Raw genomic sequence first — 17,503 nt, forward strand, 5'->3', positions numbered from 1 at the left:
GAGGGAGTTGATTCTGATTTCCCTTGGCTACAGGGATGGAAAATCAGGCCCTTCATTTTAAAATTGCTGTTCAATGACAGGATGACCTCTTGATTATAAACCTGTGTTTAAAAAAAAAAACAACACCAAAACATACATTTGGAATATGAGCAAATTTATTTTTTCTGTGTGTGTATATATATATAAAAATCGTAAGCCAAGACATCTATATAGCTATAAACAAGACAGAAATGTCTAGGAATACTTTTCTCACTATACAGTGATTACTTATAGTTTCTACCTGCATCTTATATGACAAATTCATCTTTGTTTGTTTGTATGATCTATGATGCTGGCTTAATTCACTTGCAGTGTTTCAGTGTTACGATAATCTTGGTAACACAGTGAAGCTTTTGGGTGTTGTAAATAACTCGGCTGACTCTGTGTTTGATGGGTCTTCATTCTCCAGGGAAGGACGGAAGGGAATGAAGCAGTATACCTAGAGAGTGTAGTGAGGCAGCGAACACTGGGAGCCCAGTTTTCAAATAAGGACATCTCGATGCTTCTCTTACATAGAGGACCTGGGTGTCTACAGATGTGCAGAACCGGTTGGGATAAGTGGGCAGATTCCACTTGGCTCCAGGAGTTGGAGCCGGTCCTGACTGTGAACGCTCTTTCTTGTAGAGTCTCATTAATGGTGAATTGCGAGGCAGGAGGTGAATATGGCGGTGTGGACTCTTGCAAAGCACCATAGTCTGTTTTACACTCAAAACCCCCTCCTTTTGCTTGTACTTGCAGCTAATTGGAAAGGTGTCTGCAGGCTTGAAAGTTGGGCTCTTTTTAGAAAAGGACTTCTGTGGGACTATGAGGAGTTTGAAATGTGTGCTACTTGTACACAGAGCTTCTGTGCATGCAAAGCCAAGTCTGTGGTAATAATTTCTTACATTGGAGATGTTAACATAGTCATTTTGCTTTTCCATTGGAATTTCTCACTCCAAATTTGTGTAGTGAATGGGAGCCATAGAAGTGCTCAACTTTGAAATAAGCTCTGAGAATGTGCCGTTTAACTTAAAATCTGCACAGAAACTCTCCTTTCCTTGTGCTCATGGGCTAGTTTTGTGTTACCTTTTTACCCTTTTGTAGTTATTCGTTACTACTTTCCTCAATCTGAAACCAATTCATTTTTTATAAGCATCAAGGCGGAGACCACAGGGTTCAGATTACACTTCTACTTCAGAGGAGGAATATGGCTCAAATCAGAGCTCCCCTAAACACAAACGCTCCCATACTTCAACAGCCACACAAACGCCGAGGATACGTGGCTCTGGGCTGAGCAAGCAGAAGCACAACGGCAGGGAAACGGATGACGATGAAGATTTTGATGACCACCCTGACCCCTACAACTTCATGGCGCAAACAGCAGAGATAGCAGAAATAGCCAGGTGAGGTGGGGCTTTATGTATTGACCCACATGTTGAAAATGAGTTGAGTTTTCCTTGGTGTTCAAATCAAACCCGGGTGTGGAGGTAGAAGGAGAGGCACTCTCTCCTGTTGTTTATGTGCCCCCCATCTCCTTCGTGTCTGAACATTGACTTGTTCAGACTTGGAAGGTTTTCACAAAGCTTTACAGCCAGTGCTAGGATGTGCTGGTTGTACCTTCTCTAGAAAATGCCAAGATGCAGGGCATCGTATCTTGGTTTGTTTCTTATTCAAGCCGTGGACGGGTCTCCTCTTGTAGCTCAAAGTCTGTCAAAAGACGTAACTGTCTGTACCTGCTTATCTGTGCTTTCTGCTGGAAGTCACTGTGCCTTTGTGAAGCGGTTAGTGTGAACTGTCCTAACTCTCTGCAGACGAAATCGAATGGATTAGCAAAGGCTGAATATGAAGACTGTTGAAGTTGCTTTACCTGAAGCCGGTGAGGGAGCAGTAAGCAGTTGCTGCAGGGTGGAAACCTCATTGCTTGGCACAACTGAATCCAAGTCTGTCTAGGCCCTGTGTATAAATGAGTCGTTGCTTAGCTTGATGTCCCTGGATACAGGACCTATTGTATACGGGTGGTCTGATGGTTGCCTGGAGGACCTTGGCAGTAAAGCAAATAGATGCTTTTTTTAAACAGTGGCATTTGAGGTTTGACATCTCTAATATGCAACTGTGTTATGCCAACTTTCCAGAAATACTGGTCTTCATTGTACTGGCCACACTTGAAATACTTTCAACTGAGGAAGCTGTCTCCTGTCTGCTTTTGCTCAGCATATCCACATCACCTGTATCGCTTGCCGCAATGATCTCAAAAGGGCTTTTCTTGCCTGAACGTTGCTGTCAGGCTGCTAGAAAGTGTGTCAGCCTTCAAACCAGGCTGCATTACCTGTGCCGCACGAAGTGTGCGTGTAGGAGATGCTGGCTTCCCTCCCAGCAGCGTTCCTAGTGTGGGAGAGCGCGTCGGGTTGCAGTAGCTATAAATAAATGTTTGCATCAGACTTGTCTGGCGCTGCACGTTACAGGGCTTGGTCACAGAGTCTGCTTCCTAATTGCAGTTCTGGTTTCCGTTGCTGCTCCCAAATTAACTGGGAGGGGTTTAGAGGAGTCGGAGAGAGTTAAAAGGGAAAATGCCACTTGTTTACAGTAAGTGAATCACATAATGGATGTTTTTGTTGGCACCTCTGCCCGAACCAGCATGGATGGGGGCACCTTAGGCAGGCAAATCAAACTGCTTTTTATTAGTTCAATTATACATTTTCTTTCAGAGGAAATGTTTTGATGAACTGACAGTTATATTGCTTGTTTTTTTTCATTTAAAGAAGAAAGTGTCTTTCAGATAAAGCTGGATAGCTGTAAAATTATTTTTTTTTTTTCTCAGAAGCTTTTCTTGAAAATTACCAGAACAGCTACTTTTGGTCTGAAGGTGTTTTTTTTTTAACTCTGCTAGCAACAATCCAGAGACTTAGAAACTGTTTTTGAGATCTTGAGGAAGTAGAGCAGAGTGCTGCAATTGCATGATTGTTAACTGGACACCTGTCAAGGGGCTTGAAGTTTCAAGACCTGGTTTTTGTAAACCTGATCCCTCTAAGGTATGCCATGCTTACCCTGGCACTTCTGGAGAACATGGAGGCATATTTTGATTTACAGGCTATAGACCACAAGGAAGAAGGAAAGAGAATTTGAGTCTTTATCATTTAAGTAACAAAGAAAAAAGCTTTTTTCCTTTTATGGGCTTTTTAAGGGAAAACAAAGAAGTTCCAAGAAGTAACTATTTAAAAAAAAAAAAAAGTAGAGTGGACAGGTGGGGGATTAAAAACACAAAGCTGCTTTATGGGTTGTGTCTGATACTTTCTGGTAGTGTGTACTGACTAAAATTTGCTTTTTATCAAATCCCTACTTTGAAACTGGGTTCAGGAGGAGAATGGATTTATTTTGTATGCAACCAGAGCGTTCCTTGGCACCCTGTCAAGACGCCCCCAAAAAACCTGCTTTCCCTAGCCTCTGCAGAGGTTATAGTTCCCACAAACTTTTTGCAGCTGCTCTTTTTGTATTTTATGAGTATGAGGCTTGTTGTGTCACGTGTTCTAATGGCTCTGCTGTATGCCCTGTGCTTTAGGCTCAGCCAAACCTTGGTGAAGGATGTGGCCATCCTTGCTCGAGAGATTCATGATGTTGCTGGAGATGGGGACTCGCAGAGTTCATCGGGGACGGGACCAAGCACCTCCCTCAGCTCTGTACCAAACACTCCTGCTTCCACCATATCAGCGAGAGAAGAGGTAAGATCCCGAACAACAGAAATCTCTGCCTCTGAATGCTAGTAAGTACGCGGGGCACAGTTGTGGTGGGGAACTAGGACAGCATCCCCAGTTGCTGCAGAATTGAAAAACCCTCATCCCCTGTCCTCCTAAAAAAACGTCACCAGAAAGACTGACTGCCGTCTATTTAAAGTGCTCTTTATTTTGCCCTCCTCTGTGCCACAGCCAGCGTTGCAGGGGGTGGGAGTCATATTATTTCCTAAGGATCTCATGGGCCTCTAGTTGGACTTTGGTCCCTGAAGTTTGCATCTGAGGAACAGGATGGGATGGGTGTTCTGTGCTACTGTGTCAGGGAGCCAGAACCTCCCTCCTTGTTTCAGACAAGGCACTGACCTCGTGCTCTGGCTGCACACTTGGTATCAGCTGTGTATTTTGTACCTCTGCTGTGTCCTTTCTGCCAGGGCTGTTGAAATGCTATGCAGGTGTTACCTGAATCCCTTCCCTCCATCTGTGTATTGATGGGTGAGGGCCAGGACTCTGCTCTTCAGCCAGCAAGCTGGGCAAGGAGGAGGGTGGTTACCTTGAGAAGTGCTGTCCTCCAGCTCTTCAGTGAAGCTGTGGCTTCCTCCTGAACTGTGTAGCGCAGTTTATCTGCACTGGAGTGGGGAGGAGAGAGGTGATTTCTTAATTTGGCTCACCAGTGCCGCAGCAGAGGGATTCAGCTCGGCTCAAACTTGGCTGCAAGGTCACCAGGAGGCTCCAGCTGCTAAAGCAAAATTGCCTTTGCTGCTGTTTAAATCCAGATTCTCTCCTGTCTGCCACCACTGTGGGCTTAAAAAAATACACAGCGCTCTACCTGCTGTTCAGATGGGCCTCCTGGCCCTCTGTTATCTTTGACTGTTTTGAGAATTGCAGACCTGTCCTAAGCAGGTTCAAAGCTGAGGACCAAACCAGTTACCCTGCCAAGAGAGTACTTGGAGGCCCTGTGACCCTGCTGTGATCATCACTGAAGGTGCAAAGCAGAAGTTTAGGAAGATACCCAGAAGGTCAGGCGAGTGTGGCTGTGCTTGTGTTAAGCCGAGTCCAGCTGCAGCTTGCTCAGGGAGGGATCTTTTCCTGCGGCTGTTTGGAGCCGCAGTGCACAAATGTTTCACAGTAACTTCAGGCTCTGAGATAAAGTGTTTTGTTGCTTTGTTTCCTTGCAAGTGCCACACCTGCAAAACTGCCTTTTGTATTATTCTTTTCAAGCAGTTAAAGTGACAAATCTACCTTACTTCTGACTTGCAAATGAAACATTTGCTCTAGGTTGGTGATGACCAGTACTCGGAACCTGCTTCCTTCCAGAAAAGCAGCATACCTACATTTTTGTCAAGTGCTGCTGAAGGGTACGACCATAAGTCAGCTCAAACAGAGGGATATGTCCTCTGCTGCTAGAGGAAGAACATCTGCAAAACACAGTGTTTCTACTCTGTGCAAAATGATGGGCTTCGAAGCGCATGGTTGTGATGCTGAATGGCAGCATCACAAAGCCAGGATTGCTTGGACCCAGGCGAATTGAGGGTTTCTCTGCAACATGGCTTTGCAGCATTGCTGTGTGGGACGTGCCAGTCAGCCCCCTTGCAATAGTCAGGAGAGCAAATGTAGGGCTGTGTCGTGCTGTAGGTAATGCTTCCAGCAGTTTTTGTGAGATCTTACAGGGGCGTAAGGGAAGAAGCACTGATAGGAGCCTGTGAAGACAGATCAGGAGCCATAACCTTTGGTGTGTTCAGCCAGTGGTGCCTGAAACCATAAAGACTTTTAATTAGACTCGCTCCAAATAGGGTTGGATAGCAGTGTGATTTCAGCAGGGCCAGCAGCTGGAGAGGCCATTTGAGTTACACCCAAAATGCCACCATGCATCAGTGGAGCTACCCTATGTTAGCAATAGCCAGGAACAGGTTAAGTCAGCAGGACTTTCTACTAGCGATGCTGAGATGTGGAGCTGAATCCTGAATAGCTTGGGATCCTGAACGGTGCCATTTCGGGGTCATGTTATGAATGGGAGAAATATAAACTGATGTGGGTTTAATAAACACACATCTCATCTTTGGAACTGGACTAGAATCAGTGGGCACGCTTCCCTCAGTCTAGGTGCTGCTGAATCCGTGCTAAAATAATTATTTTGGCTTAATGCAGGGAAGTTGCTAGGAAATATCTGAAGATCAGTGTGTGTGATGCTAAGCACTGTGAATTTTGTCAGTGTTTATTAAACAACTTCATATTAAATATTCTAGGAGATGATATAGTGATAAGAAATAGCTACTCTAGTTATAATAGTAATGTATTAAAAAATCTGATAAAAGGAGGTCTGTGAATAAGAAATGTTTGTTGTGCGTGACTGTATCGTATACTGCTCTGGCTCTTGCAGTGTTGTATGCCATTCTGCTAGCTCTTGATTTTCTACTACTAAATATTTATACCTTTTCTAATAAACTGGGGAAAAATGCAGGAAAAATAAGTACTGATGCTAGAATATACTTTTGAGGATTTAATGCTGTACCATAAGCTTTGCTTTGGACCAGTGTGTGGCACAGTGTTTCTGAGCCTCAAATGAATTGCTTTTTAAATTACTTTTATTACAAAGCTTGGTTAAAGATTAAAGTCATGAGTGTTCTCTTAAAAGTTAAGATGGAGCCTTAGATTTAAACCTTATTCTTCATGTTTTGTCCTTTAAGGTCCAGTGTTGGCTTGGATGTTTGCCAGGGAGGTTTTCAGTTTCCTCAGTGCATGTTTGGGGTGGTTTTGTTTGTTTTTGTAGCCTCAGCTATGTAGTTTATAATAACCTAGATTCTTGACATACTGAGCTGAGTGCTGCTAGAATTAACCAAGAAAAAAACCCCTCAAACAAACCAAATAGTTCAGCAAGGGTGAAACCTTACTGATTCCTGTTTACCAAAGCCACGAGTTGTTTGGGATGCCTTGGGTTGTGGGTGTGTAGGTTTCATAGGACCCAGCTTTCTGCAGATCCAGGCAGTCAAACAAAGCTTGGCTGCTGCAAGCGTAGTCAGGTGGGTCATCCCAGTCACTGGCCGCTTCTGCAAATTTTAGCCCTGCGTGAAATTCTGTTGGCTGGTCTTTTTTTTTTTTTTTTAAAGTTGATAATGATATAGCAAAAACTTTAGAGCCAAATTATGTTTGTTAAATTGTTGTTTAACGTGCTCAGTAGGAATGTTGGTATGACAAGAGGAAATGCTTATGGGTGTGACAGAACAGAAAGCATGAGAAGATACCAGGTCACATATGAAAATCTCCTGGTGATGGTGGAGCAGGTGCTGTCCTTACCGTGTTTTCAACTGGTTGTGCTGAGAACTCCTGGGCTGTAGGAATATCTCATTCCCTTCCAACGCTGTTTCACTGCTGCAAGCAGCCTAACTTACTGTATCTGCGCTTCATGAAAAGATGCTTAAAAAAGAGTAGCTTATTAGCCAAATGTTTTGGCTGTTGTGCCCTTGTACTATAGTATCTCATACCTTTTGCCTGTGTATAACCCAAGTGCTGGAATGTGGGGAGCCTGGACCTTGGATGGCACATGGTTTCCTCCCAAGAGCTGTGTGCTTTGCCAGCCAAAGAGTCTCCTGGGCTGTATGTTTAGCCCATTCTCTGTGCTTGGAGGGCTGCTGGATTTCACTCAGCACAGTCCATTTTGAAGTAACCGGGGAGCTGCCCGAGACCACCTCTGCAGAACTGGTTGGTGACCAGGACCTCCATGGGCTTCAGTGCATGCTGGGGGTGGGCATCGAGTGCTGGTCCTCAGGAATGCGCTTTTGGGAATGTCAACCCAAAATAACCCCAAACTATGTGTTCTCTTTGATACTTGCTGTCACAGTCATTCACTAGCATTGATCTTTTTGTTTCTGTTTTAACACAGATTGCTCGTAGATCTTTTCGGCTGGCATATCCATCTCAGGTGCACTTTTCATCCCATTGTTTTTGTATCTCTGTCTTGTCACTGTTATTTTCCTCCCCTTCTTTTAGAGTTTTTGTCTGTCAGTCAGCCAAACCAGAGTAGCTGTCTTGACTTTTCTGTTCTTCCTGTTAATTATTTGCATTATCAGTGGGTTTGTATTGCTTTTTCATCTCTTTGAAGTGTTACTAAATGGTTTCTGATTAATTTTAGTGTGGCTTTAATGTTGCATTGATGTTTTAAAACGTAAGATATGGGAAAACAGGGCCTTTATGAGTTTTAGCTAAAATTCAAAAAAGGCAAAGATGTACTTTTCAAATACATGCTCAAGAGTCAAAATTATAAAGTGGTATAGCCCCACTGAGTTTCATAGGATGACTCCAGTGAGTAGGCGCTTGCAGGATTGGGGTCTGTAATTTGCTTAGGAACCCATACCTGTCTAAACAAGACTTAAATGAATCAGTGTTCCTCTGGGGCTTGCCTGAAAATCTGCAATACCTGCAGTGAGTACCTGTGTGCCTCCTTTCCTACTAATTTTTAATGCCTCATTACTCATTATTTCCAAGTTGGTGCAGCACATTCCAGAAGCAAGTCTGAACTACCAGAAAGTGCCTCCGGGATCAGTGGAACTGAAGGATTTTGACCAAAATATGAACAATAATAGAGAAGAGGATCCCTCAAGAAAAACGAGGACAAGAAATCGTGAGGAGGCAGGCTACCTTTTTCTTTATATATGACATTGATTTAAGCTGCAGTATGTATATGTGCTTTCCCTAAGCTGCCAAAGAGACTACTGAAAAAGAAAAAAAATGCACTTCTCGAGAGCCCTGACTTGTAGGTATAGAAACAGTGTTTAAAAAAGAAAAAGGAACAGAGTCACCCTTTTTGCCAATACTGACTGGAAGTTTCCTCTGTTGTGTAAAAACTCCATTAAAACCTGAGGCTTGGTCACTTTCAATGTCAGAACCCACTCAGGCTATTTCACTGCTATTTTAAAGAAAAACACAAAAATCTCAGCTTTGAAATCTACAGCACCGGTAGTTTAATGGCACCTTACTTTTCTGCAACCAGCATCCTGGTTGGAGCTGCCCGGAGAGCAGCAGTGGCAGAATCTGGACCTTACGAGGAATTTCTGCATCTGGGCTTGAGTGCTGTGGCACAGCTGGCTTGCTGTGCTGTGCGTTGCAGACAGCAAGCTGCTTGTTCTGTGTTGCTCCCTCCAACATATGCAATTTGATGTAGTTCTTCTGGGCTGAAAGAGCAGGGTAACTTGGAAATCACTGGGATGATGCTAAAGCATGAGGAAGCCTGGCCCGAAACTTGAGGCTGGGGATGGTGTTGGGATGAGGAGTGTGATTCTATCCCATGACTGACTTGAAGCAATCCCTCACTCTCCTGTAGGGAGGTGCCAAGGCTGAATAAAAAGTACAGGTTCAGAGTGCCCCCAGCTGATGTGGGTTTTCCTGGCAGAAGCGTGGGGGATCTGCTGAGCCACAGGACTTGAATATTTGGGGTTTGCTGGGGTTTTTTTGTTGTTGTGTTTAATAAAGCAGAATATAACATGGTGGGATGTGTAGCTGTGAAGGTGGCTTGAACTCATATAAATCACATCAGATGGTTTCAGTGAGGCTACTTGTGGGACTTCTTGCATTGTGATTTGGCTTTTTTTTTTTTTTTGGCGGGGGGTGGAGGGGGTGCCCGTGAGGCTTGGAAAGTCTTAAGCTTTTTTTTCAGAAATATTTAAATAGTTGTGTTACTGCAGACAACTCTGTCTCTCTGTCTCTAGGAGAAAAAAATCTGAACGACTTAGTATTAATCTTTTTGCCAAAGTGCTGCAACAAGCTGCACATCATCTTAATCTCCCTTGAGCTTCAAGTATCATCCACATAGATGAAAATGTTTCAGTGGAGATTATTTACTGTAAAAGTTTTCCAGTTTTGTAATATGCCACTTTTGCTAGAAGTTCTCTGATTTGCCCTTGTATTTTAGGTAATCTTTGACAATCTGATGTTGAACCCGGTGTCCCAGTTATCGCATACAATCCGTGAAAATACAGAAAACCTAGCTGAAAAAATGAAGTAAGTAACTTTTTTTTCCCTAACCTGAAATGTTGACTTGCTGCTGAGCTTGTTGACTTGCTACTTGCGGAAGATAATGCATCGTTGTGTCAGAAAGTCTTGTTACCAAGATGCAGGGAATCTAGATGTAGGAAACTGTGTGTAGTGAACGAGGGCTAATACGATTATTTGCTGTATCTTTTCCTCATATGTTTGGCCTTTGGAATTTTAATGCTGGATTTATAATGTCTGTTGTTGCTTTAACTTTGAAATGTTGCCTGTGAAAAGATACAGCAGAAAATTGGTGGATCGTCTCCTTTCTTCTCTGTCCCAAGACTCTTGGAAAGCCTGCAAGTCACCAAGCTTGTGAAATCTCTTCAAAGCTTGTTGTTGCTCTAGAAGACATCAGTTAGGGAAGGACTTTGGATTGTTTCTAAATCAGGTGAAAGACACTTTATCCAGTTGCTAATCCACTAATCTCCTTTGTTGCCACGTCTTGTGATAGTCAAGTCTTTTAAACAAGCAGCTTTTGGCTGGCAATTTTAAGACCTACTCCATTTTTTTGTGCTGCAGGATTCTATTTCAAAACTCGGAAAGGACCTGGGAGGAGATGGAGGCCAAAATTAATTCAGAAAATGAAGTGCCAATTCTGAAGACATCAAACAAGGTAAAACCACGCAAACAAGTGAAATACTGAAGGTTTTTGTCCATGAAAGCTTTGTAAGAACACAAGCTCTGGCCCTTCTCAAATCCATTTCTGAAATTTCTAGTCCATTTGCCTGTATTTGAACTGCTGGTTTTTGTTGCTGATTGAAGTGTGACAAAGTGAGTTCCTTCAGCTGTTGTGTTTCACCAACCTCTTCCCCTCTCCCTTTGCGATTCATCTTCAGAAAGCCAGTCCCTGAACAGATGTTCAAGTTCAGGGTCATTAGGCCTCATTTAAACATCTACCAAAGCATCACCTACCATGTGGTTGCCACAGCTTCAGCTGTAGACAGGTGTTTCTTGTGAATGTTTGTTTTCTTCACTTGTAACCGTTTGAAATAGGGCAATAAAAAAGCTTCAGCCCTAGGGTGGTGTTTGTGCTCTCATGACCCCTTACAGTTGTGATGGGGACTGCCAGTAGGGATTTAAGTAAAATAATGGACCCAGCAAATATGGTTAATGCTGAGCATACATATAACACTGTGCAGGACCTGTGTAGCTCAGTGCTACAGCAGTATGTATGTAGCCTATTGCTTTGTCTGGTCTAGGAGCTGAGTTTGCAACTATCTTCATGTGTTTGGTATTAAGGAGGTTGTGGAGGAGCCTTTGTACGGTTAATCTAGCTAGCATTTCAAATCTAAAAACCACTGTGGCTGTGAACTGGGTGGTGGTGTAGCACTTGGTGAAATGATGCAGAGCAGAGGTCCCCGTGCACTGACCAAATGCACCTCGATACAGGTACTAGCTTTGTCTTTTCTGTTAAACAAGCAAGGCTGGAACTGACTTTGAATCTTCTTGATCAGATAAGGCAGAAGGAGTAAGACTAGATTCCTGCACCTGTTGGGTACTTCGTTGCTTAATTTTCCATTCTGATGCTTTTGTTTCTAGGAAATCAGTTCTATCCTGAAGGAGCTCAGGAGAGTTCAAAAACAGCTTGAAGGTTGGTCATTTAAAATGTTCTTTTTTGTCTCTCAAATGCCAGTAGGTTGCACAAAATAATGTGGCTTCATTTGCCAGTGAAAGCTGGGAAAGGATGCAGAAGTTTTTGTTTATTAGCACAGTGCTCTTTGGTGAGTGCATATGGCATGAACAGTAGATTTATCTTGTGCTGCCAATTTTTAAGAAAATTGTTGACTTTTGAAATGTGGAAGCTGTTGCTGTGGAAATGCTTTGTTTGTGGTAATTAGCGTATTCTTATAAGATGAACTGGCAAAGGTCTGTTCTGCTGAAATAATATTTAGCAGCTCTTTCAGCCAATAAGCTGTGCTATGCTTTTTGGACTTCAATTTTGCACATAGAGCTCTGTGCCATAGAAAAGGCAAGACAAGCTCTTGCATCATCTAGAAGCTTAAAAAAGACGTATAAAAACATACAGGCGTCATTTTGGGCTCCTGCTAGAAGCTTGTCATTTGGCTGCTGTAGTTTGTCTTTTCCAATTTAACCAGAAAGTTGAGTGTCCTCGTAGCTTCAGTTTGGGAGAGGTTTTGCTTTTTAAAGCTGCTTAGGCCTGAAGGTACTAATGAAGAAAATACCATGACTAAAATGAATGCGAGTACTGCCTACAGTTCTTCTGCCTTCAGAATGAAGGCAACAACCTTCTATTTAGAAACTCTGCTGAGTGCTGCTAATATGTCTCTGTATTTTATTTTTTTTTTTTCTTCCCTCAGTCATAAACGCTATCATTGACCCTACTGGGAACTTGGATGTAGTTGCCAGTAACAAAGCGTCTTCTGCTGCTAAACAATCTACAGCCACTAAAGTCAGGACTGCTAACACTTCTGGGTCCACACTGGAGAATTTGTCCCCGGCACAGATGAGAAACTACACACAGAAATCGAACTGTGGGTCTTCTAGCTTACAAGATTCAAATTTCATTCCAGATGGAGAGAAATATGTGATCTGATACAATATTTTGTATTGCTATCATATTGTAATCTACTGTCGCATTAGTATTGTGTATGAGTGGTTTGTGGACAATTTGTGTGGAGCAGTTGTTTAGATTGCTAACACGTTGCACAAAAAAATAAGTCTATGCTGTGAGGGTGAATGGAAAGTCTGTGTATGCCTTCTAAACAAGACTAGCACTGTGGAGCAGCACATATTCAGCATAGAGGCAAACTGATTTTTAGAAAATTACTCACTTATTCTTCCAGTGTGCCATAAGAAAACAGGCTTTGCATATGCTCCATACAATACTGCCGAAGCTAAAGTGTTCTTGCATTGGCCTGTTTATAATTATTCAGTTGTAATGAGGCGCAATTTAAAAAAAACTTTTTTTGGTACTATATTTGTTTTGGTTTTATTTGTTTGATTATTTTTTTTAAGGATACATGTGAAGCATTACAAGTCTGTTGGAATCAATGTGCAAATCCAACAGAATGATCGTGCAATATTGTGGGTTTCTAGGAGAAACTCTGACTACAGTTGTGTAAGAAATCCTTTTCAGCAGTTGTAAAAAGGCAGCCGCACTGAAGTTGTGCATCTTTTTTTTTTTTTTTTTTCCCAGTCCTAAAACCAAAACAAGACAGAATAAACCCTTTGTTTTTCTCTTGGGGAAGTGTAAAAGTTAATAATGGTACGAATGTAAAGACTACTAATACAGTTACTATTTTTCATGATGTTTCAGGCCCAAAGTTTGGGGTAGGTACAAAAGGTCGGATTTTACAGTTTAGCTTGCCAAATTTTCATTATTTAAATACAAATGCTGTCTTTAAGCTGCCTTTTTTAAAAATACACAGTCTCCTTACAATGAGCTACAAATGTTCTTGGCTGGGCCAAAGACTAAGATATGTTTGCAATTAGCTAATTGCTAAGAAAAACTCTGTTCCAATGGCTCATGTAATAAATTCAATTGCACAGTTGCTGTGAACTAGTGTTCACTTGACAGCACTGAAAAATAATGGCTTAAATGTAGCTCCACCTTTACAACTAGTTCTGTTAGGAATTTTTTTTTCAATTCAAAAGTGCTTGAAAGACCACCATTCTGTGGTATTCTTCAGAAACCTCAACAGTGTCAAGCACTTGGTACATTTGGAATTTTTGTCTGGATTTTATTTTTGGTCTGCTATAATCCTAGAAACAGGAAGGATTATGTGCAGTGGCGCTCAGCAATTTCTTGTTTAAAAAAAGTTGTTTTTTGTATTCTGTCTAAACTGCAAAACACTAAGCAATTTTTGTTGCTTTAAGAACAAAAGTTTTGGTTTTGAGGGGACCTCTTCCAGATGTGTCTGCTCCCAGTTTTTTCTGTCTTGTATTGATTCCTTTTTCATTTTTCCTGGTCAATAAACAGTAGTCAGGTGAAGAAATTCTTTTATAGCTGTGGGGGATACATTTATGGGGAAAGGTGAGCAGATGAGTTCCACTTTGCCCTCATACAGTGTGTAGTTTAACCAGTGAAAATGGTTCCCAAGATTGACTGCTTCTTGTGTGCTGACTTTATATTTTGGGGTGGGTAGTGGATTCCTTAGTTAGCTTCAGTAGTTACCTGAGCTTTTCTGCTAGAGTGTTGTAACACTGGGAAACTGTTAAAATGATTTAAATAAATAGGGATGCTCACAAAGTGTTTAATCTTACTAGCGAAGATGGTGATTGCTTTCCTGGTGAAGCCAGTGCAAGCTTTCTATCAATTTCAGCAGAAGCAGGATTGGTCCCAAAATGGGAGTATGCTAACAGGCTATTAGTTTCTTTTGAGCGTGCAAGATGCTGGCTGGTAAACAATAGGTGCAAATATCCTTCCAAGATTTCCAGTAGGTTATAAGACTCATCTGCTTGTGTGGAGGTGCTCTTCCGTGAAGAAATCTGCTGAATTTCACGTAGATGAATGCAGAATAAAAAAAGAATTTGCCCTTGATGTTCTTCTGCCTGTAACATACGCACTGTCTGAATGTATTCATTCAGTTGTTTATTCTGATCTGTCTTTTCTTGAAATACCTGACTGTGTCCTTGATGAATATCGTAAGTGGTGGTATCATTCCTGACATACGAGACACAATTTTTCAAGCCCTTCTTGGTTAGGGTTTGAACCGACCAGGTGCTACCCCAACTCACTAGGAGTTGAAGGACCTTCACAGATAAGGTGTTGCTGTTAGTTTCAGTTTTGCTGTAGAGACAAGTGAATTACTCAGACATCTGACTTTTGTTATTATTTGTTAACCACATTTCCACATCTTCATGGCTATGCTCTAGTGGATTTTGTTTCTCTACAACGTGTCCTTGATGGGATTCTGTTTACTTTCACTTGAAAATTGCTTGATTCTACTTTCATTCATGAACACATCAGGGATGGATTTTCTTCCTTGGTTGCTATGTTCTGAACTTGAGAGAGAGCCCAGAGACACCCTACATCAATTAAATCAACCCGCAAAATATGGTACCTCCTCAAGTGACTAATAAGGATGCAACAATTGGTGTCTGTTTATAATTTGGAAACGTGTGTGTGAAGGTGGGGAAGGATGCACAGCTTGATTTGTTTTATTTGTGACTCAGCCAAACTATAAAATGCTTCTGTGTCCTGACACAATGTTCATCCTTGGATCTTTGCATTTAAACAGTTTTGCTAGTCACTGATGAGATGCAGCATATGTTTTCTTGTATTCACTACTTCTGAAGTACACCTCATTTGCACTTATCTGCTCCAGATAAGCCAAAGAGCTAGCCACCTGACTTACTCCTTCATTGATTGTTCATTCTTACAAGCAGTACTGTATGCAACCATGAAAACATGCCTCTGTGTGACTCCAGTGTGAACCTAACAGGTGTGTAGTGGTGTATCTGGGTGGCCCAGGATCAATGCATAAGATACCTGTTGGCTTCCATGAGCTACAGATGGGCCTTGCATTGAACTCGGTAGGGGTGACACTGACCTGTGGGTCACTTTCACACCATATTGCTTTTGTGTGTTTTGTATCTGACTAAAGAAATGTAACAAAGGGTGGGATTTTCAAAGTCTTAGGGAAGCAAGTGCTCACGTCCTTTTGGGTTTCCATAGGATTTGGGTGCCTGATACCGTGAGCACCTTTCAAAATCCCAGCCCTCAGCTCTTCCACTATACTTGAAAACCATGTTCTCAGTTCAATGCTTTCAAACATAAAAACCTATTACTCTGTTCTGATGGCATGAATGTAAATTCCTGCGAGAATGTGTACAAGCTTTGTGAGCGAGGACCTAAATGTATCTACAGTGATGCCATGTCATGGTCATGCTTGTGCTCCAGGAGAAAAGAAAGTCTGCAGCATCTTTGAGTATTTTAGTAAAGGTACAACTAGAGGAATGTTTACATACAGCCTACTGAAAAAAAGAGGGGACAAAAAAAAAAGATAGTGTGAAGTATTTAAGTGCAAGATTCTACTATTTTTTTCTTGTTTTGCAGATCACACTAGCTATTTTTGAAGTTCCGTATATGTGTATATCTTTTGCAAAGACCAGACAGAACTACCTGTTCACTTTTGATGTGCCCCGTGCTGAATTGTGCCTATTTCACTCTCTGCTGTTGTTACGCTGCTGATTCTGCTGTTCTGAACTGTTCACTGGATCATTCCATTTGCATGCAACACAAATGCAAGCTGAGCTGTCTGAGAGTAAAGCTGAAACACGTGTGTATAACTTGAATCAATTAATGACTTTCTCTTTTCCACACCTTCTTGAAATGCTGTGTATAATTTTGATTTGTTCCTCCTGCCCTGATTTTTTTCCGCTTTTTTTTTTGAATGGTAATTTATTTTTGTTTGGATTATAGGCAGTATCTGTACATTTTGTTTCAAGGTGAAATTGTGGACGTCTTTAAAAAAACAAATTGTTATTTTATATAATTTTATCATAAAGTTGCTCTAATAAATCATTCTTTTATCATGTGACAATGATTCTGGATTTTGTGTGTTAATTTGTGGGGAGTATGTGTTTGGACTAAATTTTTCAACTGGCTGTTTACATTGGTGTTATGTACAGTGTAATGAAAGAACTGTCATCAACAGAAGACTCACAGTGCAACTGGATGTGTCCTGGTGACAGCTGTGGCTGGGGCTCCAGTAGTACAGGAGTCCCCTTTCCCCTGCCCCTGTACTTACAGGATTGAAGTCCCCAGGTCCCCATCACCTGAGGATCGTCTTACTTCTGAGTATGGTATGGTGATATTTGAATCAATTTTTAGTGCTGTTTTATTTCATTACCATGATTAACAATGGTAGTTAAATCCAGCCTGGATATGATCATTCCCCAGCAGGTATGTGATTTTTAGAAAAATGTTGTTAGACTCACTCTTTCACTCTCACCTTATATAAATTTTTTTTTTTTAAATATATATTGGAGTTCATGTGTCTGTGATATTCTTTCGGTTTTTCCCTTCATTCCAACACTGTCCTGCTTCCCTCCTGCAGTTCTGTCTGACCTTTACATCCTTCCTGGCACTTTTGAAATAACATTAATTCCTCCTTCCCCTCTGCACAGCCCTCAGGTGCTTGCAGCCTCCTGCACCCTGCTCGGTGCTGCGTGGGACTCTGCCTCCATGTCTGCTGCATTAGCACAGCATCTATAGGAAGTAGAACACGTGTAGCTGATAAAAACATTGGATTGTTTGCTGGCGATAACTAAAATACAAAGGGGGGTGGGGGAATAGTACCTTTACCGGGATCAATGGGAGACTTCCCGTCCCCTGGTGACCTTTGCATTAGATACTTGAACATGAAACCTTAAAGTTTTAGGGAGGGATTTTGTGGGTTTTGTTTTGGTTTTTTTTTTTTTAAATGTGTTATTCTGCCTCTCTTAAAAAGCTTTCTTAAACTTAATTTGTGTGCTATGTCTGCAGAGGCTTTCTGTGTTTTCTAAAATACAGGACTGGGTTACACGCTAACTATATTTCCTCTTCCCAGGCTTCCCCAGCAGTCCTGAGTGGTATTTGAGTTGGGATGCTATGTGAAGTGCTCCTTTGAAATCAATAGTGAATCCACTTCATTAATTTTAACAGTCTGACTGAATAAACATAAGAGGTCGTGGAACTGTGGCCAAAACTATTTGCAACATAATGAAAGCTGCTATCTGGCAGAATTTAAAAATAAAGGATAGATGGTAAAAGTAACGATCTCCTCTGTGCA

At 41.7% G+C, this 17,503-nt stretch overlaps 1 protein-coding gene across 1 annotated transcript in view; it reads left to right on the top strand.

The window, feature by feature from the left end:
- Window positions 1-12,807, top strand: part of CEP170B (centrosomal protein 170B) — a 53,992-nt gene extending 41,185 nt beyond the window's left edge. Inside the window, exons 12-19 of the mRNA XM_009703913.1 lie at window positions 1,172-1,421; window positions 3,575-3,734; window positions 7,621-7,659; window positions 8,223-8,366; window positions 9,646-9,734; window positions 10,287-10,380; window positions 11,307-11,358; window positions 12,086-12,807. Of these exons, the coding sequence (XP_009702215.1) occupies window positions 1,172-1,421; window positions 3,575-3,734; window positions 7,621-7,659; window positions 8,223-8,366; window positions 9,646-9,734; window positions 10,287-10,380; window positions 11,307-11,358; window positions 12,086-12,321 (1,064 nt within the window). The 3' untranslated portion in view covers window positions 12,322-12,807. The remainder of the gene's footprint in view (window positions 1-1,171; window positions 1,422-3,574; window positions 3,735-7,620; window positions 7,660-8,222; window positions 8,367-9,645; window positions 9,735-10,286; window positions 10,381-11,306; window positions 11,359-12,085) is intronic.
- The last annotated feature ends 4,696 nt before the right edge of the window (window positions 12,808-17,503 follow it).

The sequence above is a fragment of the Cariama cristata genome, unplaced genomic scaffold, assembly GCF_000690535.1.
Source record: "Cariama cristata isolate BGI_N322 unplaced genomic scaffold, ASM69053v1 scaffold13197, whole genome shotgun sequence".
NCBI lineage: Eukaryota > Metazoa > Chordata > Aves > Cariamiformes > Cariamidae > Cariama > Cariama cristata.